Raw genomic sequence first — 24,594 nt, 5'->3', positions numbered from 1 at the left:
ACGAAATCACTTAAACCTTCTGGGAACTAGAAGAGCAGCAGGTTCTCGTCAGGCTTCAAGGCACAGGAGCTAAACTGTGCTCAGCTCGGAAGCGGGGAGAACACCCCCACTCCCAAGGGGTCGGACGGAGTGCCTCCTGTCCCCCACCTGTCCCCCACGCTGCCCTTGCATCTTCCTCCACCCCTCCTCTCCCAGTCCCCTCCAGGGGTTCCTTCTTCCCCGAGCTCAAATACAAAAACAGAAAGTGTGAAGCCTTCATGCAGATCAGCTCTGCAAATAGATGCCTAGGGACTCATAAACTCCAAGGCTTCATCAGACTTACCCAGACAATCCCAGTTCTCTTTGGGCTCAGAAGATTTGTTACCTCGCACAGCTGTCAGCAGGATTAGAGATGGGACTCGCAAATCTCTGAGCCTGGTGCCTGCCACGTGGTAGCTGCTCAATAAATTGAGGTGGTGGTGATAGCAGTGAAGGAGGAAGAAGAGGGGGAAAAATGGAAGGAAACGGAGGAGACAGGAAGGAGAAGAGGATGATGCTAATAGCTGAGGTATCACTCTTAGCCCAAGTCCAAAGACCTACCTCAGTGCCCCGACACTGTATCTCCTGGTGTGGCCTGCCCACCAGCAGCATCAGCATTGCAGGAGGCTGATTAGAAACAAAGATCCCCCCGCCCACCCCGCTACTGAATCAGGTGGTTCCTCTGCACCTTAAGCTTCGGAAGCACTAACCTACTGGTTCACTGGAATCACCTGGGCAGCTTTGCAGACCTGCGGGTGCTCGGGACCTGCTGCAGAAATTTGATGTGATGGTGTTAGGTATGCCCTGCTTCGTGGGCTTTTTAATAACTTCCTGGGTGATTCTAAAGTGGAGCAGAATTTGAGAACTATTGCTCTGACCTTCTATATCAGTTAGGATTGCATTCAGCTATGAATAAGAACATCCAGGTTAAAAAACAAAAACAACCCCCAAAAACCATGCTGGAGTCAGGCAGTTCAGAGCCGGGAATGGTCCCAGGAGGTAACCAAGGGCCCGGCTCCTTCAAGCCTTCTGATTTGCCATCTTTAGTATGAAACGTGTCCTCCAAATCACAAGGTGGTTGCTGTGCCTACAGGCATGTCATCTTCATTCCAGCAGAAAGGAAAGGGGATGGAAGAAAGCAGGCAGACACATGGACATGGGAAGGCACCAGTACGTCCACTCTCCCTTAGCAGAGTTCCTGGAAGGCCCACCCAGCAGCTTTATCGTTCATTGGCCAGACCTCTGTGACACGGCTACACATACCTACAAGGGAGAACGCTGAGTACTTTATGCTGACCATGATGTCACCCTGAACAAGAATTGCAATTCTATTGTAAGAAGGAAGGGAGTGCATGCCTATTGGTCAGGAACCCAGCGGGGCTAGCCACACCTACCTGGGACATAGCCGGGGTCCAGTTTCTGCTCTAAGGGATGCTCCTGGCCCCACCTGATGGATCTCCCCGTCTCAGCACCTCTGGGGAGAGTGTCTACCTGTTAGAGACCATTGTCCCGGCACCGCCTTGCTGCTTCCATCAGCATGGCTTCTGCTGGATGGGAATGACCCTCGGGCAGGGGCCCGAGCACCCATGCAGAACTTCCCACGACCTGACGCAGTCGCAGGGATGCTAGCAGCTGGGGCGAGGCCAGGGCGACAACCTCCGTTCTCACGGGAATACAGCAGTGAAAGCGTGCCCTGCCTCACTCCATCGAAGGGCTTATTTTGTGAAAGTACTTTGTAAATTGCAAGGAGTAATATGATAGAGAGGTTGGGGTGATGATGATAAAAATGTTTTGAGGGGACTTGAAGGTTGAACCCCAACCCTACCAGCTCTCTAATCTCCCATGTTTTGGGGAACAGCAAGAAGAAGCACCACCCCCCATTCACCCACCCACTCCCTCGAGTGGCTCAAGGCTGCAGGTCCGGAGGCTGTTGAGGCCCCCTGGGCTGGCCCAGGGCTCCGGCCCCAGCCCTTTCCCAGGCTGCTCTTCCCTTGCAGATCTGTCCAGGACTACATTTCACTCCAGCAAATGATTTTGTTTCCAGATGGCTTAGGACCAAAGCCATGTCACTCTGCTGCAGTCTCTGCATATGGGAGCTGGGCCAGCAGGACACCTGGGGACACTGCAGGGTCCCTGGGACAGGCTGCAGGCTCCTCGCCTGCCGTGTAGTGTCACTGCACTAGCTCACTGCCTCCAGTCCTGGTGACAGGCCCTCTGCTCCCTCCACCTGCTCGAACCCTTACCCACGTGTAGGACAGCAGAGCCGTGCAGGGGAGCCGGGAGGGACATCTTGGGCCTTCGCCCAAGTCCCTGAGGCTGATAAACACTCAGCCAGGGGAGAGCTGCCTGCTCCAGGAGGGAGCTGGCTGGTCGCCACTTCCACATCCATATCCTGCCTTGGGGAACAGACAAAAGTCTTGGCTCTGCTGCTGAAGGGTCCTGTGACATCAGCAAGCTCACCCCTCCGCTCTGGGCCCGATAGAGCCCCAGCTCTCGTTCTCCAAAGCAGAATATTACACAGTTTCTAAGGTTCGCATTTTTTTAAAATTTAAGAATCAAGTGACAGAGAATTGAGCCTCTATAATATCTAATAAGCATCTTCTGTATTCCAAACTCCATGCCCGCTGACTTCCATGTATTTTCCTATCTAATCTGCACAGCAACTGTGTGGAGGTACTGCTATTACCCATTTCACAGATGAGAAAACTGAGGCTTAGGCAATGAATTCGTTAGGATAAAATTGGATGGCAAATGATGGGGAACCCCAAACAGCTTATGCAAGATAGCTCCCAAGATCTCTGGCAGCTGCATGTCTGTCTCCCACACGGAGAATCGCAGGGGGGCTACTGTTGGCACTGGGCGTTCCTCTGGCCCAGCTGGAGGCTGCGTGAAGACGCGCTGGGGGAGGAATGAACGATGAACAGGAGCACTTTCCTCGTGGGATTTATATTCTGGAGGAGGGACATGAAGGAGCCGGTGGGGGAAACAGTGTGTCAGGCAGTGTTCTGTGCCGGGAGGAAAACAAGGCAGGGAAAGGGACAGGCAGTGCAATTTTCCATGGGTTCTGGGGTAGTGCCCAGGTAAGAAGCTGGCATTTAATAAAGAGCCAGCGAATCTCCGGGTGAGCGAGCGGTCCAGGGAGGGGGACTGTGGTGCAGAGGCCCGGAGGCAGGGGTGTGCGGCGTTTACTGACTACCACCTGGCTGATGAGTGGTTTAGGGGGTGCGCTGGGTGTCCTGGGAGGGGGCGGGGGATGCCTCATTCTGGCCTTCAAGGAGCTTTGAAACTTAGCCCACCTTCCAGGCTTAACCTCTGACTTTCTCCCAGACCTCTGCTCCCCTCACACTGGACTGATCAGCCCAGTGCTGCGTCTTCTCTGCCTCTGATCCTAAAGACCCTGACACCTTCCCCAGTCATCACCGCTGTAGGCCCGACTTCACTGCTCTCTGATGCCTCCTCCTCCAAGAAGGCTCTCATTCACCCCCGACCCCAACCTGGCATGGAGGTGCCCATCTGAAAACCCTCGGAGCCCTGGGGGTGCCTGTTCCTCTCCATGGAGACAGTCATCCCTTTACTCCGGGAGCTCCTTGGGCAAGAACCAGCCTGGTACATCTCTGCACCGGATGCGGGGTGACAGGAGCAGGTGCTTGTGCCTGTGTCCTCTGGCCCCCATCCAGCCTTCCTCCTGCTCTTCCCGGCTGCCCACTCCCAGCCACAGGACGACCTCCTGGCTTGTGAGCTCGACGGACGTTCCCATAGCACAGTGGATGACATGGGCCCGGGGACCAGCCGAGCCGGGTCTGAATCCCTGTCCTTCCACTCACTGGCAGTGTGGATAACATCTCTGTGCCTCAGTTTCCCTTTGGTAAAGTGAAGTGAATAAAAGGTGAAGATTCAGTGACTTAAATCAGGTGAAACTCTCAAGACGAGTTTGAACAGGTAGCACACAATCCATGCTGCTGCTGCTTCTTGTCACTTTTTACCCTGTTATTAAGCATCACCTTCATCTGCAGGCTGCCCTGCTGCTGCAGTGCCCCGCCCCTCAGGCCTGCCAGGTCTTACTGAGTGCCAGGTTCTAGGCCCACCTGGGACGGCTGGGTTCTGCGGGCATCCCACAGGCCAACGGGCGTCTGTGGGGTCCTGGCTGGTGCCTCTTTGTTCTCAGGTCCTGCCTTCTCTTTGCAGATTTTAATGAGAATGGTTTCATCGATGAGGAGGACCTGCAGAGGATTGTCCTCCGACTGCTCAACAGTAATGACGTGTCAGAGGACCTGCTAACTGACCTCACGAACCACGTGTGTACCTGGGGCTGCACAGGCTCAGGTGGGACAGGCCACCACCCGAAAGCTAGATGGCAGGCAGGGAGGTGCCCTGAGGGATGGGCACATGGCTAGAGACAACGACCCCCAGTTTTCTGTTCTTCCCCCACGATCAGGACTGCCTTCCATGACTCCCTTCCAGGGTCCCCAGAGCAGTGTGCCCAGGCCGCCCACTCCAAGGGTCCCTCCCACCAACATTGCAGGCAGGTGGCCCAAGAGCATCAAATGAACACTTCGCACCATCCCTTTCCCACATTATCCCGCATCACATAACGGCACATGTACGAGTGACGGTCCAGAGTGCGACAGGACAGCCTCGTGAGCTTCGGCAGCTTTCGGTTTGGGTGCAAACTAGAAGCAGAGCCGAAGCCTTGAAGGGCCACCACTGCCTCGCCCCCTGACGGCCCCTTGAGCGCAGAGCCCCTGCTTGTGACCGGGCGACAGAAGTGGTGGGGGTGTCACCCGGATCCCCCTGCACTTGTTCTCACTGCGTTTGGGCACCCCGAGAGCTCTTCCCAGGATGGGGTCCTGGGCCTCAGTGCACGTCGCCTCCTTTACCTGCACGTCTATGTGCTCTTCGGGGGTGGGGTGGCAGTGGGCCCCGAGAACGCCTGCGCACAGGGCTCCGGGGGCTCTGGGGGTGTGTGTGAAGCTCCAGGCCGGGAGCCTCTGCATACAGGGTCCCCCCGCCTTGAGCCCTCATCTCATTCTCTCACACCGACTCCTCTCGGCCCCGCCTGCACCCCTCCAGGTCCTGGATGAGTCGGATCTGGACAATGACAACATGCTGTCGTTCTCAGAGTTTGAACATGCAATGGCCAAGGCTCCAGACTTCATGAAGTAAGGTGTTCTGGAGTGGGGCTGGGGGGACAGGAAGGGTCCCCCAGTCTCCCCTAAGCTAACGGGCACCTCTGTCTTCCCAAGGGGTCTTGGGTTTCCAGGGCACTTTGCAGATTCTATCGGAATCAGTGAAACTGGAGTTTCTGAGAAATGAGATGACCTAGAAAGAGGGAGTAGAGCTTTATTTTTTAAGTTTTTTAAATTGATTTTAGGGAGAGGGAGAGACAGAAACATCAATGAGAGAGAACATCTACTGGCCGCCTCCTGCATGCCCCCCACTGGGGATCAGGCCCACAAGCTGCGCATGTGCCCTGACCGGGAATCGACCCAGCGACCTCTTAGTGCATGAGTCAATGCTCAACCACTGAGCCACACCGGCCGGGCAAGGGAGTAGAGTTTTAAAACGCGAGAGGAGGATTGATTGCGTTCCAGGCTTTGCAAATGCTGTGAGTGGTCCAGGCTTCAGGGGCTGCCCCTCCGCAGCTGCACATCAGGGTCCTGCTCCCAAGCCCACTGGGCTCGAACCGATGGGGGGCAGCAGCCTTTGCCACTGCTAGTCCCCTCCCCTCCCCTCCCCACCCCCAGGGGCACTAGGAGCTGGGAGTGTGCAGGGGGTGTGAAGATGCTGGTGGTGGAGCTCAAAGAAGAACTCAAGTATTTCCAAACCTCGTTTCGGGCAGAAAGGGGCCTTCATGGTCTCATCTGGTCCAAACGCCCTGAGATAACTGGCCATCTTCCTATTCCCCTGGTGTGCTGAGCAGTCTCGTTCGGGGCCTTCGGGTTTGTGGGAAGAGCGCCGGCCCGGGGGGCTGGTGGAGCCCCGCAGTGTTGAGCTGGCACCTCTCGGACTGTGTCTGTTCCTACCGAGCCCTATCCTGCCCTCGCTCTCCTAGTCTAGGTGATTTTCATGGCAAGAAAGAATGCCCGTTCAAAATGATTTAACAAACCAAACAAAAGAGAGCAGACATCTCGGCCTCCGAGAGCGCCGGTCAGGGACTGGCTGCCCGCGCCGGTCCCTGCCTCCCTCGGCGACTCCGTACTTAGCTTTAGCTTTACATTCAGACCAGCCATCCCTGCTCTGTCGGACCTGGGGCCAAATACGGGCTCCCCACATGGTCAAGTTTACATCTCTTTGGCTTGCAGGACCCTCAGGGACTCCTAAGTAATGTCAAAGCTGTGACTCCACATTGCAGAGGGAGAAGGTCCGGTTGGCCCAGCTCGGGTCCAGTGCCCAGCCCTCCGCCTGGGCGGAGAAGAGGGCTCTCCATTCCAACCCGTGCGCAGGGGCTGGGGCTGGGGCAGCCTCTCCGTAAGCCGGTCTGCATGTGGGACCACCCCAAGCAAGGGCAAATCCTCTTCTCCCTTAGTAGGCCACCACATCATTGAGGCCAGAATCCTGTCCTTGAGTTTTTCTTGGAATCTCTCCCATTTCTTTCCATGGTTTCCAGCACCGCAGGTTCTAACAGCATTTGCATTCTAGTGATGCTAAAAGTTGCTTCAAGGAGCCTCTGGGTTGGCTTGGGAGAGCTGCAAATGGGCCATGACTGAGAAAAAGGGACACAAGAAGGGCAAGGGAGGATGCTCTAGGACCCGCGAGTCTGGAAGTCAGGGCGCGTTAGACCTGCAGGTCGATGTGGCTCATGGATTCTTCCAGCTCCTTTCGGATCCACTTCTGGGGATGCTGATCTGGTGACTTCGAGGGGACCTCTGGAACTTGGAATCCAACCCCCTCCGGGCTCTAGGGGACTCTGATAAGAAGCGTGACTTTGTCCCTGTCCCTCCCTCCCTTACAGAATATTGTTTATTTAATAAAGTGAAAGAAGAGCCCTTTCTTTGCCCTTCAGTTCATCATTTTTGAAGGCAGGGTCACACAGAAGTATTTTTTATTAAGAACTGCTCGTCTAGGGCTTAAGTTCGCTGATGGCGCCAAGCAAGCTGGAATGGCCGTTCGAGGGAAGCTTCAAGTCCCAACTGTCGTCACGGCAGAGCCCAGGCGAAATGGGGTCAAGTTCACCAGGAAAAGATACGTCTTCCCTCCCTTCGCTGGAGCCAGCTCCCCCCCGCCCCCCCATCGCTCTGTGCAGCCTGTACGGAGAGATGCTCATAGCGCTCATTCCAGCTGGCGCCCGGCTTCCCAGCCCTGGCCGAGGGAGAAGACGTCTTGGCCCCCACTGGCACCCCCAGGCCTTTGGGATGTGACAGTGTATGACCAGAATTCAGTGTTTATTTGCTTTGCTATTTGGCCAAGCCCTGGAATGAATTTGGCCCCCACAGGGACCCTTGGGGGTCCAGCTGGTCATGGACCCTGGGACACAGGAGAAGCCCCTTCTGGGGTCTCTGAGAGCTGTCAGACGCCTGTCTGATGGGAACGTGGTTTTTCTCATTCGCACTGTCTTGTGGGGAGAGTTCTAAATGCTGGCTCCCAGGGGGAGGGCTGCCCCCTCTGCACTTAAACCTGCAGTGCCCCCCCTTGCCCTTAGGTCCTGGCTCACCATTCACAGGCAGCAAAGGCCCTGTGGCCGGATGGAGCCCCTTGATCAAATCCAGGAGACCTGGCATGTGGGCGGGCTCCTGCGCTGTGGGTACACACCTGGCCGAAGGTCCCCATCCCAGGCCCTGTCCACTGAGGGGTCACCGCATCCTACCCCTGTCCCAGGCAGGAGGCGTCCCAGGACGTGGGAAGCAGCAGCCTGGTGAGAGCAGATACTCCAGGCTGTGGCCCTCCCAGGCCACCTCGGACATGTGCCCGCGGAATCCATTGCTGGCACCCACCCTGGCCTAGAGGTTCCTGAAACAGAGAGACCCCTTGAAGACTGGCTTCGTCCTGGGTCACTCCCTCCTGTGCGCTTCTAGAAACAGTCCCGGGGGAGATGGCAAGCCAGCCTGTCCATGCCCATCTGGACAGCATGCAGGAAGGTCTGCTGCTTCTCCCGGGTACCACAGGGTCCTTCGGGATCCCATGGGCTGAGTTGTCCCCGCACCTCAGTCTCCATATGAACCAAAAGCAGGATATGTAGTGGAAAGACTAGGGCTTGGGAGTCACAAAGACCTGGGTTCAAATCCTGACTCTATCCTTTCCAAGTTGTGTGAGCCTGAGCAACTTCTCTGAGCCTCAGTGTCTATCAACAACATCACTTCTCTTACAGGGTATTGTGTGGACCAGACAATGCCGAGCCAGGGCTCAGACGGGAACTCCTTTGCATATGACACTCAGTGCAACTGTCCGGGCCACTCACCCTCGTTCTCAGACATGGGCTAAAGGGGCTTCCTCGATTAGGCCACTGGACGCAGGTGGAAGGCGTCTGTGTACCGGAGTGACCTGCCACCGAGACTCAGCCCTCATTTCGACCCCCTTCACTTCAGGGGGAGAGGTGGCTGAGCAGGTCACTAGACACCACTTTTTCTTGGTTTGAGCCCCTTGGGCTGAGCTTTCCACAACCCCGAAGACAGTGCCATGTGACCCTCAGATGCTGTCCTGCTGTGGCCAAATGCTCCTGGGGCTCAGAGGAGAGGAGGTGAGGTAGTCACGGCTAAAGATTTTATTCCGAAGAGCCAACCTGGTCGAGGCCACGCTCTCAGGCATCATGCTCGGAACTCAAAGTGGGAGTCTCTCCTCTGCCGCTCCTGTGAGGAGACCCTCTTCCCCGATGGGAACGTCTGGTAGGTCTTCAGGTTCTCGGGGGATACTCTGAATAGGTGCCACTTATTCTTTGGGCTCAGAGGAGGCCTGGGGGTGAGGAAGGAGTCAGTGTTATTCGGTGTGCCAGGGAGGAAGGGTGAACAATGCCCAACCACAGTCTGACCTGCACATCCCCCGGCCCATGGCCCTACGGGCCACTCATCAGCTTAACATCTGACAAGCTGCCCTGCACCTGACACAGATTATATTTGCACAAGTGAAGAGTGAGGACAGGGATGTCGACAGACCTGGATGGATTCTGGCCCAACTCCTGCTAGAAGTGTACACGTATCAAATGAACCTTTGTGCTGAGGATTAAATGAGGTAATGCAGTTAAAGCACTTAACACAGCCCAGCCAGTGTGGCTTAGTGGTTGAACCTCAACCCATGCACCAAGAAGTCGCCGGTTCGATTCCTGGTCAGGGCACATGCCCAAGTTGTGGGTCAAATCCCCAGTGGGGGGCATGCAGGAGGTGGCCAATCGATGTTCTCTTTCATTGATGTTTCTGTCTCTCTCTCCCTCTCCTTTCCTTTCTCTATAAAATCAGTAAAGAAAAAAAAACACCAAAAACATAAAGCACTTAACATAATGCTGTGCAGGGAGCAAACACTCAGAAAATGTTATGAGAAATGGTGATGATGGAGGTGGTGGTGGTGGTGGTGGTGGTGGTGGTGATAGTGATGGGGATAGTGGGGATGGTGGGGATGGTGATGGTGATGATGGGGATGGTAACTGTGGTGGTGGTGATGCGGATGGTGGTGATGGTGATGGTGGTGATGGTGATAGTGGGGATGGTGGGAATGGTGGGAATGGTGGGGATGGTGATGGTGATGTGGTGATAGTAATGCTGGTGATGATGGTGATGGTGATGGTGATGATGGTGATGGTGATGGTGATGATGGTGATGATGGTGATGGTGGGGATGGTGGGAATGGTGGGGATGGTGATGGTGATGTGGTGATAGTAATGCTGGTGATGATGGTGATGGTGATGGTGGTGATGGTGATGGTGATGGTGATGATGGTGATGGTGATAGTGATGGTGGTGATGGTGATGGTGATAGTGATAGTGGGGATGGTGGGAATGGTGGGAATGGTGGGGATGGGGATGGTGATGTGGTGATAGTAATGCTGGTGATGATGGTGATGGTGATGGTGATGGTGGTGATGGTGATGGTGATGATGGTGATAGTAATGATGGTGATGGTGATAGTGATGATGGTGATGGTGATGGTGATGATGGCAATGAAACTCGTGGAAGGGCAGGAACTTGCCCCAGGCCACAGAGGCATTCAAGGAAAGGGCTGACTGCAGGCACTGACCCTCTTACTCCCAGCCACCTGGTTGGCCCTCTGTATTGGGCATGAAGCCAGCAGCAGCAGCATAGGCTGCCAGGCAGTTTGGAGAAGAAACAAAGCTGGGGTGTCCTGGACTCCCCACAGCTGTAGGAAGTGCAAGTCTTGCCCAGAGTGGTTTCAAGAGGAGATCTGACCCCAGGAAAGTCCCCACACTGTGCCCAGGTTTGGGCTGACTCAGAGCCACCCTAATGGGTAGAGATGGCTAACTCAGGGTCCTAGAGTTGGCATCAGGAGACCTGGGTTCCTCCAGGTTCTACTTCCAACCAGACTTGCTTCCTAGCACAAATTCCCGAGGCTATTGCTAGGCCTCAGTTTTCCTACTTATGCAGTGGGCTCATCTCTCTTGCAGAGGGAACCTACATCGGCAGTTCAATGTGTTTCTTTAAAAAGCATTAAACTCTATGGAAAGCATTGCTGCTTTATCAACAACGATGATGGCAAGGCTCAGGGTCCTTGAGGCAAGCAGGGGGGTCAGCATGGAGTTGGAAACCCAAGATCTGTCCACTGACCTCCTGATGGCCCCTACCCCACATGCCACTTTGATGGCATAGACTTCTGATCTCCCTGTCTGGGCATCAGGAGGGAAATGTGGAGAAACCATGTGCCTGGATCATCTTCCCCGTGTGCCTTCCCTGGGGAAAAAAGCTCTCCTGGATAAAAGCAGTGAGGTGAGGGCATTGAGGAACTTTCATATTTTGTCATATGGACAGCTGGACTTTGAAATCTATTTTCAAGTCCCTAGGAGAACATTTTCCAAGTCTGGTTGGGATGGGGGCACGGATTCCCTGCTCTGTGTAGTGCCCTCCATGTCCACCAGAGGGCAGCATCTCCTTGCTGCTCAGAGCAGCCGCACCCACGTTTGGACCCGTGTGGCTGCAAGGCTGCGGACGCAAGGGAAGAAGCCTACAGATTCAGCCGAGCAAAATCATGGGATTTGCTCCCAAACTCCCAGTGCCTCTGGCTAGGAGAACGCTCTTCCTGGTTCAGCTCATTCAGGTTCCTGGCATGTTGAGGCTTCCGGAGCCCTGATCCGCTTGCTCTGTAACTGTCAACCTTTAGGGCCAAGCTCTTTAGGTCAAGGTCTTAATGCCCTGTGGACATGTTTGTGTTCGATGGAGGGATGGAGGGAGGGCAGGCACTCACAGGTCGGTGGGGATGGGGTACCGCTCCCACTCCTTCACAGGCAGCACGAAGTAGGGGACCCGGGACACCATGCCTGTCTTGTCTCGATAGTACTGTCGATGCTGCTGTGCCAGCTCCGGTTGACGAAGGAAGAGATGACAGGTTGTCAGTGTGCAGGAGTGACCTTGGGCACCTACAGCCCCTGCCTGGCTGTACCTGAGCAGCGGTGGTGTCTGTCTCCCCTAATCCCCTGGAGGTGTTCCCAGCTGGGTGACCTCTCTGGGCCGGCTTCTCGTCTGTCTAATGGGGCTGAGGGCACACACCACACCAGCTTTGCTTTAGAGAGTAAATGAGACAAGTGGCCAGAAGAGGGAAGGTGTGAGGCCCAACTCAGCAGGTGTCATGGGTACGCTCTTTGGGTCTCCTCCTCCCTGTCCCTCCCTGCTGGACAGAATGCGCTCTGTGTGAGTCAGAGGAGAGCAGAGGCCTTCCCAGGCCCACAGGGACGGTCCCACGGCTCCTCAGAGTCTGGCGGCATCAACCTGGTCCTCTCCCCGGAGCTTCCTGGGCACCCATGTCCTCGATCAGGCTGCAGGGTGTTTGCAAGAGAAGTGAGGGAGAGCCGGGTTTCCAGGAGCAAGTGGAGAAGGAGCCCTCACTAGGTAGCTGAGTGCCCGGGCACCATGCCTGTCTTGTGGGCAGATCCCCCTCGTTTGCCTCTTCCCACGAGGGCAGTTAGGGTGCAGTCTGGGGCTGAGGTAGACATGGGGCACATCCTCAGAGGCCTGTGGAGCCTGTGTCAGAGGGGCACCTGGCTCCAGGTGGGCACGTACAGTTGGAGGGAACTTGGGGCTGGAGCCGGCGGGGACCTAGTGGGCCCTCTGTGCATGCGTAGTTCATCCTGTGGGTGAATCTCCAGCCTTTTACTCAGGCAGGAGCTAAGCAAGAGTCCACAGGCCGAGAGGCCACAGGGCAGAGGTGAGGGCGGGAACATCCCCAAAGGCTCGAGCTGTCCCAGTAGTGGGGGATCAGGGACAAGAGTCACTGGAGCCCCTGGGTGAGGGGAGATCAGAGAAGCAGGGTCCTGAGCCCCCTCCCCTCTGGCCCTGCCAAACCCACCAGGTGCCTGCTGGCTCGGGCTCTGTAATAGCAAACGAAGGCTCTCTGGGGAGAGAGGTCGCCCGGCCCCGACCCACCTGGTAGAAGCGGCTGAGCTCGGTGGAGCGGTCGCTGTCCAGGTTGAAGCGGGTGTAGCTGGGCGCGAGCAGCCAGTAGTGCCGGTCACGGTCACGCAGCGCCAGGTTGGGGTTTGGGGAGAAGACTGTCGGGAAGTGGCCGCCTTTGCTGAAGGGAGTGTGGCCGTTCTCCAGGGCTGCGTTGCGGTGGTCCTGGAAGTACTTGAGGGTGGTGGTGCCGTAGGTGGAGCCGAAGGAGAAGTCCACACCCGGAACATGGCCTTTGTACCTGTGACAGCAGTTGAGAGGGAGTCAGGGAAGAGCGCCAGGGCCACCTCCACAGGAGGCCCTAAAAACTGAGGATGAGGCAGTGGGCCCCACGGGTCACCTGTGGGCCTTGAGAGGCTCCCTGCGGCCCAGCTTGGGTCTTTGGGGAAGGACAAGTGAGAGGGATGGTGGACCTCTCCCTCCCACGGACCTCCAGGCTGGGCGCGTCTCCGGACCAGAACACCGGGGTTCCTGCCCTGGCCCCCTCGGCAAGGCTGTAGGCAAAGCGCTGTCCCCCTCAGGGCCAGTCTGAAGACGCGGGGATCTCCTGCAGGTCCAAGGTTCTGCACTTATTTCATTAAGAGGCAGACAGAGGCGGTGGGGGCACAGCAAGGACACGTGATGAGTGTCTGAGGCCTGGGTTTGGAAAGCTTCAGCCTCCCTTCCAGAAAGAGGCCCTCACACAGTGCACCCAGGCAGCCCGCGGAGCCTGCCCAGGGTTCCGGAGCCCCGAGAGCTTCGTGAGAGCTCCGTCCCCCTTGCAGCCAACGAGGCCAGCGAGACGGACTGCAGGCTGGGGAGCAGGGACCCTTGGGGACACAGAGAGCACAAGCAGACACAGTAGGCTTAGTACCCCGGGTAAGTGAGACACACAGGACGCCAAAGACTCACTTTGGCTAAACGAGGGGGACCTGGCAACTTCCAAAAAGCAGGAGCAGACTCCGTGCGAAGGCCAGAGATCACAGCTCTCCCCGTGGGCAGGGCCGAGGGCTTCCCTTCGCTCCTCTCCCTCTGACACCTGGCCCTGCCCCTGTGATGCCATCTAAATGGCCCTCCATGAGGTCACCAGTGGCCTTCCTGCAGCTCTGGACGTGGGTAACCTTTCTCTTCTTGAAACACCGCTCTTGTTATTTTTCATATCCTCTCATTTTTTCTGTTGGTTTTCACCTACATCTCTGACCTGCTCCTTCTCTGTCTCCTCCTCCGTTCATGTCCCCTGGACCACATAGTGTCCCTGGGGGGTGACGTGGGGGCTGTGGCCTTAACTTTCACCTGTGTGTGGATGACCCCTGGTCTACATCTCCAGTCCAGAGGTTCCCTCCAAGCTTCAGACTCCTGTAGACAGTCACACACAAAACATCTCCCTTGGGTGTCCTCTGGGCATCACTTCCCATCCCCACCTTCCCAACCGTCTAGTCCATTTCATCAACGAGCACCCCCAGATGTCCAGGTCGGAAAGTTGGGCACCCATCTCCCTCAGATGCATCCCTCACATCCGACCAGTCACCAAGCCCTGAGCCCCACCCGAGCTCAAGCCACGTCACCTTGCACCTGGACTGTGGCAGCAGCGTCCTAACTGCACTGGGACCGCAACCCCTTTCCACACTCCAACCAGACTGAGCTTTCTGAAATCAAATCCTTAGCGCGGCAGTCAAGGCCAGCGGTGGTCTGACCCTTGCTTTCCTCTCCAGCCGCATCAGTCCACACCCCAGCAGTCAGGGCCATTTGCAATTCTCCACGTGCAACTGTTTACCCCCCCTCCCCTACCCCTTTCTCTCTCCCTCCCCCGTGGGTTGTTGCCCTGTACCTTCTGCCTTTGGGACTGCTACACCTGTCCACACCCCCAACCCTGCTCCTTGCCTTTCAGCAGAAATGGTCCTTTATGACCTGCCCAAACAGCACTTCTTTAAAGGAGCCTTTCTTGCCGCCTCTTCTAGGTCTAGGTGGGTCTCTGTTCCCACTGCACATCAGAGAGATGCAAATTAGAATGACTATGAGGTATCACCTCACACCTGCCAGAATGGCCACCATCAATAAATCATCAAACAAGTGCTGGCGAGGGTGTGGAGAAAAGGGGACTCTAATACACTGCTGGTGGGAATGCAGACTGGTGCAGCCACTATGGAAAACACTATGGTGTTACCTCAAAAAATTAAAAATTGATCTGCCATTTGACCTAGTGATCCCACTTCTAGGAATATACCCTAAGAAGCCTGAAACACCAATCAGAAAGAATATATGTACCCCCATGTTCGTAGCAGCACTATTTATAGTTGCTAAGATTTGGAAACAGCCCAAGTGTCCATCAGTAGACGAATGGATAAAAAAGCTGTGGTACATATACACAATGGAGTACTATGCAGCTATAAGAATGAAAGATCTCTTACCCTTTGAGACGACATGGAGGGACCTGGAGAGTATTATGCTGAGCGAAATAAGCCAATCAGGGAAAGACAAGTATCACATGATCTCACTTATTTGTGGAATATAATGAATAAAATAAGTTGATGAACAAAATAGACCCAGTCACATAGAAGTAGGGTTCAGACTGACAAACTCAGAAGAAGGAGTAAGGGGGGGGGGAGATAAACCAAAGAATGTATATGCATGTACACATAACCAATGGACACAGACAGCAATGCGGGGAGGGGTGGGGGACGGGATCGGGAGGAGGGAGAAAGGAGAAACATCTGTAACAAAATAAATTGATAAAACCCTAAAATAGATAAATAAATAAATAGATGCCAGTGGCCACGCCATCTTACTTTCTCTCCGCTGGGTCCCTTACCACATTCAGAGCACTCCCAGGGAAGCCCCGAAGTGAGGGGAGCTGCCGGCCACGGCAACCTCCCGGGCTTCTCCGTGTCAGCCTCTCGCCCTGCACGGGGCTCAGAACCTCCCGGGCTTCTCCGGGTCAGGGTCTCGCCCTGCACGGGGCTCAGAACCTCCCGGGCTTCTCCAGGTCAGGGTCTCGCCCTGCATGGGGCTCAGAACCTCCCGGGCTTCTCCGGGTCAGGGTCTCGCCCTGCACGGGGCTCAGAACCTCCCGGGCTTCTCCGGGTTAGGCTCTCGTCCTGCACGGGGCTCAGGAACCGTGAGGTCTTTGGAGCCTGTGCCTCCACGTTGCCTTGGGGCCTGCCTTGCATCCGTCTCCTCCCCAGCAGAGTGGCTGCCGCCCTTCGTGAGGAAGGGTGCATGGCCCCTTCTCATCTCCAGGTGGAAAGCAAGGAAGCTAAGCACAGTGACGGGCCTTCCAAACGTAGGCGCAAGGTGAGAGGAGTCCCCCCCTGGTTCTGGTCCGACCGCCTTCAGCAGCTGTGCCTTCCGGAATCCCGCAGCACTTGAGGGTGCCTGGGCCCGAGCAGGGAGTGATCGCTCCTCAGAGCAGGGGCGAGGGAGAGCCTCCCTCAGCCTCGCCTCTCTTGTCCCTTGGTGACTGCTCTTGACCCCCTGACCCTGGTGGTCCTAGCCCTCTCCCACCTGCCTCTGCCCTCCTGCCTGCCTCTCCTGGGTTCTTTGCTAGTGGCCATGTCTCCTGCCCTGGAAAAATGGTGGAGCTTGCGAGTGCCCGTGAGCCTGTGGGGTCACCTTGGCCACAACTAGGACAGAGCTGTCTTTGCCATGGCTCCCCTGCTCCTGGCCAGGAGCCCCCCCCCCCCCCCCCCCGGCTGGGAGCTCCCCGCTCCTGCCTCACCCAAGCCTTCACTCCCCAAATCGGTGCTCCCTGGTCATTGATGTATAGAGCAGCTGACCATCCTTCCCGGCACGAAAGACCTCAGGGAACAAAGCACCCCGGCCTCTTCAGGAAAACAGTGCTCAGAGACAAAACCCTGCCAACTAGGAGATCGCGCAAAAGGAAAAACGGTGATAGAGGAACTGCTAGAATGGCTAGTGGTTCACTTCAAATCTGTTTAAGTGCAGAACTAAGAAGAGCAAGTAGGTGAAGGCTGCTTGCAGAACAGAACGAAATGTTATAAAACCTGGCACAGAAAAAAGAGTTTAAACAACAAAAATTGGGGAGTGGGTGGAGGAGAGATGGGATTGCACTTACTAAGACTTTCTAAAGCAGAGTCAACCAACCGTGGCATCTAAAACGGAAAGATGTCGTTAAACACATGCACACAACACAATGACTCTAACCCCCTGGGGTTTATACTCTCTCTCACTCTCTGTTTCTCTCTCTCTCCTTTAGAAGCACCTTTTACGAACTCTTATCTCCTATGATGAATTAGCATTTATCTAAAGTCTGGCTATTTTTCCATTTTACTTCGGTATCTTTCTCTTCAGTTAATTCTAATAAGATGAAATTTCATGCTTTTCACATGAAAGTAGCCAATACAGTATGATTATATTTTTGTAAAACTGCTTCATCTACCTTTCTATCCATCTACTCGTCCATCTTGCCTTTTATCTGACTATAGACACAAAGAGAAACCTGGATTGAAGTTCGCTAAATACTAACTCTGATCAATTCTAGGTGTTTGGACTGAGGGGGTGGAGGAGGGTTGTTGCTTTCTTCTTTGTACCTGTTTTTTTTAAGGGTCAGATGGCATTAAGAGTTACCTTGTTGGGAACCTGCTGTGTGTTGGCAAAATGCTAGGTGTTTGGGACAAAGGTCCCTCAGCCCTCCTTTCCTGAGCCTCCCCCATTCAGTATTTACTGAGTCACGGGTGTGTGCCCAGAGGCGGTGCTGGTGGTCAAGGCGCTAATTCTGTTAAAGAAGGGAAGGCCCATTCCCACGGGGTGGGTGGTTGGTGGAGCTCCATAAAGGGGTTTCCATGGGATGAGGCTTTGAGGAGAACCTCAGTGTGGAGGGGGACAGACTAGGGTCTGGCTCTCTTCCCAGTTCTTCTTCTGGGCACTGGTGTTACCCCAGAGTTCTCTTCTCTCTTCAGAGACCTACTCCCTCTGGGGGAGCTCATCTATGTTAGACATCCATTGCAAAGGTCACCTAGATCTGTGTCTTCAACCCTTGTCCCGGCTAACTTCCACACACCCAGCCGTCTGCACAGGGCTCACCCACAGACTCCACACAGACCCACTGAAACTAGCCTGCTCCTCCTTCTGGAGATCCTCATCCTCCTAAGGCCAACCCCATCCTCAGATTGCACCAGAAACCAGGAATCACCCTGCTGTCCTCCGCATCCAACTTCTCCCCAAGTCTTGCTTGTGCTCCGTGGTCAGTGACTTTCCCACTGTCCTCCGCCCACTGTGGCGAGGCTTCCTCTCGGCTCACCTGGACAGTCCCGAATCTCCTAGCTCATGTCCTAGACCAAGTCTCGTCCCTTCCAGCCTGCCGTCCACACCAGTGCCAGAGCCGCCTTCTCACACACCCAGCAGGCCCGAGGCTTCTCTCTCTTATCACTTCCCACAGGTTCCCTATGCCCGAGAGTGTCACTCACCTCTCTGGGGCTCTGCATGCTCTGGAGGCCCCCTCACCTGGAGCACCTGTCTCCCCCTGTCCTCAGGGCGCCTCCCACTCACTCGCAGAGCCAGGACTCTCTGCCACCTTCCCTGACCGCACACCCTCCGCCAGTATCTCCGCCTCACGGTGGGATTACCCCTCACCCACGCGGACTCACGTTAGCGCATTTCCTCTGCTAATCTGCGTTCTCCTTCCTCCCTAGCACCTGCACAGCACCTGGCACGTGATAAGTGTTCAATAAATGTGCACTGGAGGAGGCAGAAGTCCAGAAACCTGGGGGCACCATGTCCTGGAACGCTGTTTTGAAAGGGGCTTGGCTCAGTCACAAAGCGTCTCACCCACGGTGGCGTTTGCGCTCCTCCAAAGAAAGTAGCTATAGAAATGTGATGTGTTCCTGTGATTCTTCTCTTTGCCACCCCCAGGCTCTCTGCTACTCCTCCTCTGCTCCCAGCTTCTCCACCTTCTCTGAAAGCCAAGGTATTTGCATTCCAATAGAATAGAAGCCCTCTCCTCCGCAGTCCTCTTGGTTAGGCCTGGATTCCGATTCCCTTCAGAACTTGCTGCTCAGGGAGGGGGGTGTGTGCGCACACTTATTTAGCACTCAGCGGGCACACCTTGACTACGGAGGTCTGTCTTTTGTGTGCACTTGCATGTGTATGCCTTGAGCATGACCCATGCAGTTCCATTGGACAGCCTTCTGAAGGCCGCTTGGTTGGATGTGTAACAGGTGAATGTGGAGAGGAACAGGGGAATGGAAGGTCTCAGGACAGGGCATCAAACAGTCCCTGCAGTGTCACCACACCTCCTCCCTGACCCCCTCAGTGCTCCTGTGTGCCTCACCCACCTGCCCACCACACAGCTGGGGGACAGTGCCCAGCCAGCCCCTGGCCACAATCACGCGTGCATCCAGAGTCCACTGTGGTTACTGTGCGGATAGGGGCAGTCCCTCCCTGCTTCCTTTTTTCTTTTATCCTCACCTGGGGACATTTTTCTATTTATCTTCAGACAGAGTGGGAGGGGAAGAGAGAGAGAGAGAAACATCGATGGGAAAGAGACACATTGATTGGCTGCCTCCCGCATGACCCCAACTGGGGCCGGGGACCGAACACCAACCCAGGTATATGCCCTTGACTGGAAATGAACCCACGACTCTTCTGTCCACGGGCTGAGGCTCTAACTGCTGAGCCAAACCGGCCAGGGCCCTCCCTGCCTCTTAATACCACTGGTTGGTCCCAGAGCCAACATGAAAATTAATTACCATGAATCATCGGGGATCCCACAGCAGCTCTATTAACTAACTTGTTACTATTTAGCATGACCTCATTCCACGTGCACCGTCTTCTCCACAAGGCTCTTCCTGCAGATCCCTCCCCCGAGCATAATCTTCCACAGCTCCCGTTGCCTATGAAATGAACAAGCCGGGCCAGGCGCTCAAGGCCCTGCTGGGTGCGATTCTCTGCAAAAGGCCTTTCCAGTCTCATCGTCCACTTCCATGACGTCGCTTTCCCCCTCCCGCCGAACGGGCCACTTGCTATTGTGGACGTGCCGGCACCCACACCCCACGCTTTGCACAGGCCAGCCCTCTGTCCAGAACCCCCTGCTCTCCGCCTCTGCCCACGTGGATCTTATTCATCCTTCAAGGAGCGTGTCAAATGCCCCCTTTTCATGGACCCTCCTCTGACCCACCCAGGGACCGTGCCTGTCCCCTCCATAGAACTGTCTTGCTCTTTGTGCCTCTCTCACATCTCAGTCTACTGTGTTGTAATTACCTGGGCCCTAGTATATTCTCTCCTCCGGAATTATAAACTCTGTGGGGAGGGAGGGCGGTGTTCTCCTCCTATCTTCATCCCTGGCATGCCTGGCACTCAGTGGATGGCGCTCTGTAAGTATTTGCTGAATTGAACTGACAGATAGAAGCACATTTTTAAGGGCTGATGATTCTTCTGGAGAGAAAGGGGGTCCTTGTCACAAAGCCCAGGTCTTCAGGGCCTGTGACCCGTTTTTAGGAAGGCTCCCCAGCTCCTCAGGGTTCTGTGAGAGGCACTGGTCACCTGTCTGGACACACAGACTCACCTACACCATCCTGAGCAGAGAGCCTCTGTTCCAGGCTGCGGGATGCACGGGCTGCGTTCAGCGCTGTGCCTCCAGTGCCAGAGCCTGGGCTGAAAGGAAGTGGCCTTGGAGCCGCAGTTGCCACATCCTCCCTGGCCCTCCCTGGCCCGCACCTCTCCCACCCTGGGTCAGATCTCAGGCCTGAGGAAGGAGGCAGGGTCAGGCAGAGGTGTGCTAGGGGCAGATTGTACCAGCTCGAGAGAGCCGACTATCACATTTTCAGGATTTTTGCAAACCTGTTGTTAAACAAGCCAGTATTAAAAAAGGAATTTTACTATAAAAAAGGCAATAAATACTCAGAACTCATCACTTCCTAATTATTTTATACATTTCACTACTGTCTGTGTTCTGGGGTCATTTCTGTCGGTTGTGTCTGTACGGTGGGATTTTTGTGTGGGCTGTGTTGCTGTGTATCTCTTCCCAAAGCTGTGTTCAGTGACATCATATTAATAGCGTGAAATCAGCTGTGGCAGGAGTATTTATAGCACAGATATGAGTGAATGCTACAAATCAAGGCTGGTGGTTAAACATTTATCAGCACAACACTGGTTTGCCCGTCTGTTGTATGGGGGTTCCGAGGGCAGGAGCACAGCCACCTCGTGAGACCACCCTCTTGCCAATGGCAAGTATGGAATGCACCGATTTCGGGGCCCTGAGGCCCCTGAGGTCCTGGCCCAGCTCAGTGGCAGATATGGGCACAGCTGCCACTCCAGGTAGATGGAGGGAGAGGCTGGGGTGCAAGTCCTCCTGCACTCCCTCCTGGGTGGGAGCTGTGGGCATCGGGGGCAGAAGCAGTCTGGGCATGAATGAATGCACAGTGGCAGGCCAAGCATCTGCACTGAGATCCTGGTGAGGTGTGGTGGGAGACAGAGCAAGGACACGGATGTTACCCAGATCTGCAAGCAGGAGGCACAGAGTGTCACTAGGCCAGTCTCATCCCTCGGTCCCAGGGACTCTGACCCAAGTGTTCTCTGCTCACTGCAGGGATGGTACACAGGCCAGACAGCGGCTCGAAGGCTGTGCCACCTGGAGCAGCCAGGGACTAGAAGGAGCTCCCTGGCCAACTAGTCTGAAGACAGCATCCTGTTTCCCAGTGGTACCAAAAATCAGGCCTTGAACACTGCAGGGATCTAACTAAGAATAACAGCTAACAGTTGGAGGGACTGGGGAGAGAGGGTGTTGAAGGCACAATGAATGGCCTGACTGGGAAACTTGCTGGATGACTTTAAGAAAGTTCATCATTTTTCTTCCAGGTTGTTGTGAAGGGTTATTTTAAGCATTTGTAGAGAACCCAGCACAGTGCCTGCCACTTAGTAGGTGCTCATAAATGGGGGGGGGGGGGGCTCACAGTGCTGCCACAGGGCATCAGGGACCTGGTCCCAGCCCAGCTCTTCTCTCCCCAGCCTAGGACCCAGGCAAGGCCCTCCAGGATCTCAGTGATGGCATCTGAAATAGGAGAGGGCTGGGCTACATGATCTCTGAGATCCTTACCACTGTGGATATTCTCTGTCTCTGTGAATAAAACTGGTAAGGGGGATGATCTGCGTATCAGAAGAGACTGGCTGTACTGAAAATCCTGTGATCAATGTTTGAAAGGACACAGAAAAATAATAAGTATCCAAGTGTGGTGGGACTCTTGGATTCTTTCATTAAGTAAACAAAATTGCCAATGAGGTAGCATTTGGAAAGATAAGACAACTCAATTCATCCCTTATTGATGGGGATCTTTAGGGAGAGGGTACCCCTCCCAGGAAGATCCAGCTGAGAAAGCAGCAGGTCCAGTCTAGGCTTGGAGCCTTATTTAGGATTCACTTGTTATTGCAATTTCTAAATCAATCACAGGACAGAGTGCTCAAGGGAACTGCAGACAAGTGTGTGGATAGAAAGGCATCCTGGGATTGCTTCTGAAACAATCACTCCACCCCATCCCCCAACCCCACACAGAACTAAACAGAGTGGGGTGACCATGGGGGAGGGTCAAATTCTAACTAGAGACTGGGGGGGGGGGCTTAAAGAAAAATATATCAATGTATAAAATCAAATCTCATGATAAATATCCCAAATATGCTATAAACACCACTATCCAAGGCTGCAAAGATGAATTTGGACTAAACCTTGTGTATTTACCCCAGACTGGGAACTCCTCAAGGGCAGCCCCCTACCCTGTTTTTGTCTTAATACAATACCTGGCATATCCCAAGCACTCAACACGTCTTTATCAAATGAATGAAAGAATTAATAGGAAACTGAGCTGGTAAATCAGCTTTGTCCGATGGGAACCCAAGTAGCTTTTGAGCTCTCCGAGGTCCTGCCCGCACGTGGGCTGGATTAAAACTGCAGAACAAGCCCCTAGTTACTGCACTACCTCTGTGTGCAGACATGATTTTAATATCAGAGCCCCTCAAATGTCTTTCTTGTCCTGCTTCAAAACAATCCAAACTTCATACAAAATATATTGTGAGGTCTTGTGGGCTTTTTTTTTTTTTCAGTCTCTTCAGTTTGCAGGGGAGAGCCTATGTTTTTTTCACCCACACAAGACCTGCCTGCAGAATTCTCAAGACATTAATTTCATTCATTCATTCATTCATTCATTCATTCATTCATTCATCAGTACAGATGCGCCGATACTGTCCAGATGGCTTCTCAGAATCCAGCTCCTGCCCTCAATGCTTGTGTTACTGGTAGGAGACATAAGACAATCCTCTTCCCTGGAGAGGAGGTTGGGAGTGGAAATCGCAGACACTTTGGGAGAAAGGGCAGGAAGGAAACAATCAGACTTGCATCTTAGATGTTTGGAGTTTGAAAACATCCAGAGAAAGAAAAGGTAGGTTAGACTCTGCATCTGAAAATGCCACAGAAAAGGCAGCTCTGGGGACTGGGAAGCTGTCCAAGCCAGCATGCTGTGAGGATGCGGGGAGATCAGTGGGAGAACTGACCACAGGCCCGAGGACAGCGCATATGAACAGCACCACTGCCGGTCCTGGCTCGCCAGATTCTTCGATCCCCGCCCCCAGGCGCCCACCCGGCCTGCTTCACGTCTTCAGGCCGCAATCACTAACGTTGCACGAGTCTTGGGTGCCCCGAACTGTGCTGAGGGCTGAAGAGCCTGCTCACTTTTCGGGAATTCCTCACCTTCTTGCTCCTGCCTAGGCGTCTCCAAACACCAACCCCATACGGTGTCTCCCTCTCCACTCTCTTAACCGGCCCCCATCCACTGGAGGTCCCCCTTTCCCGGCCTGAGTGTTTACTCTGCGCCCGCTAGGGAGCGACATCCTGCCAAGGGGTCTGGAGAGACCCCACCGGGGCCCAGCCTCTGCCCGGCCTCTGCCCGCTGCGAGCGCGCACGCCCCGCCCGGGAAGACCCCGCGCCGGGCGGACAGTTCCCCTCGGGCTCCCTCAACTGCAAGGCGCTGGGCGCAGTTCCGACCGCCGGGAGGGTTTTGCGGAGGGGGAGGGGAAAGGTAGGGGCTCCAGCGGCTCTGACCCGCAGGTTCAGCCTGCATGTGCGGCGGCCTTACCCGGGCATGAGGGCTGGGGGCACGTAGGCGGCATTGAACTCGGTCACTAGGGTCCCCGCGCTGCGAGAGGCCATGGTGAGTGCGGCGGGCACGGAGCAAGCCGGCGCTCCGGAGCTTTCCGCCCGCCCGAGGGTCAACAGCCCGGGTCTCCGGGCAACGGCGCTCCTGGCAACGTCTGTGGGGCCGTGCCGCCTCGGGGTTCCGGGGTCCCCGCCCCCTCGAAATCCCCTCCCGGGAGCCCCGCCCGGCGCCCCTGAGAGCGCGTTCTCCACGAGCTGTCCTGGGTGACCGCAGATCGCCGGCCCCACGCGAGCTCCGCTTTCCCGTCGAGGAGTGGGTTCACCTCTGGTCCCCCGCGTGGTGTGGCGACGCTCAGATGCGGGACGGGGTTGGACACGCGAGGAGGAGGCCGGGCCGATCCGCCCTTGTCCTGTCCGTGGCAGGACGCGGGGTCCCGGCGCGAACCCCTGGCTTTGGAGGAGGAGCAGAAAGCAGCAGCCCCAACGCGGCTCAACTCTGGGAGTTTGAGGGGCCGCGAGGGCCCCAAGGGTCATCGCTCCCCAAGGCTACTCGCTGCTCCCCGGTTCATCAGCGGGGATTTTTTTTTTTTTTTTCCATTTATCTCTCGTCTCTCCCTGGGACTTCTCAGCTCGTCTTGCCCCCCAGACTACTCCACAAGAGCAATTTATAAGGAACAAAAAGCAAATGGTGAAAAGGTCGGGGTGTGTGGTTCACATTTGTCGCCAGTGCCGCAGTTCAGTCTGGCCCAGCTCTACAGGGTTGTCATGTTTGCCTAGAGAGCAAACCTTTGGAAGGCCTCGGTGAGGGTTCCTTTGTAATCATGCTTTCTTGTCATGTGGTGCACCCACACCCGGATTTCTCTGGTGACCCTCACACCAGCCCTGAGCTATGGGGGGGGGGGGGGGGGGAGTCGCCTTAGGTCTCTAAGTGGGGGGAGAGAGTATGGTCACAGCCTCCAA

General features: G+C 55.3%; 2 protein-coding genes across 2 annotated transcripts in view; one reads left to right on the top strand and one right to left on the bottom strand.

The window, feature by feature from the left end:
* The window catches only part of CIB4 (calcium and integrin binding family member 4), a 41,445-nt gene extending 34,580 nt beyond the window's left edge, over positions 1-6,865 (top strand). Inside the window, exons 5-7 of the mRNA XM_036263068.1 lie at positions 4,204-4,313; positions 5,089-5,177; positions 6,832-6,865. Coding sequence (XP_036118961.1) covers positions 4,204-4,313; positions 5,089-5,177; positions 6,832-6,862 — 230 coding nt within the window. The 3' untranslated portion in view covers positions 6,863-6,865. The remainder of the gene's footprint in view (positions 1-4,203; positions 4,314-5,088; positions 5,178-6,831) is intronic.
* A 1,894-nt stretch (positions 6,866-8,759) lies between these two features.
* FAM166C (family with sequence similarity 166 member C) lies at positions 8,760-23,688 on the bottom strand. Its single transcript, XM_036262181.1, has 4 exons — positions 23,615-23,688; positions 12,533-12,800; positions 11,358-11,470; positions 8,760-8,904 (listed from the first exon to the last, which is right to left on the bottom strand). The coding sequence occupies exons 1-4, from the start codon at positions 23,686-23,688 to the stop codon at positions 8,760-8,762; spliced, it is 600 nt and encodes a 199-aa protein (XP_036118074.1).
* Between the last annotated feature and the right edge of the window lie 906 nt (positions 23,689-24,594).

Source organism: Molossus molossus, unplaced genomic scaffold, assembly GCF_014108415.1.
Source record: "Molossus molossus isolate mMolMol1 unplaced genomic scaffold, mMolMol1.p scaffold_m16_p_15, whole genome shotgun sequence".
NCBI lineage: Eukaryota > Metazoa > Chordata > Mammalia > Chiroptera > Molossidae > Molossus > Molossus molossus.
The sequence above is the reverse complement of the archived record's forward strand: the minus strand, read 5'-3'. Positions and strand labels throughout refer to the sequence as shown.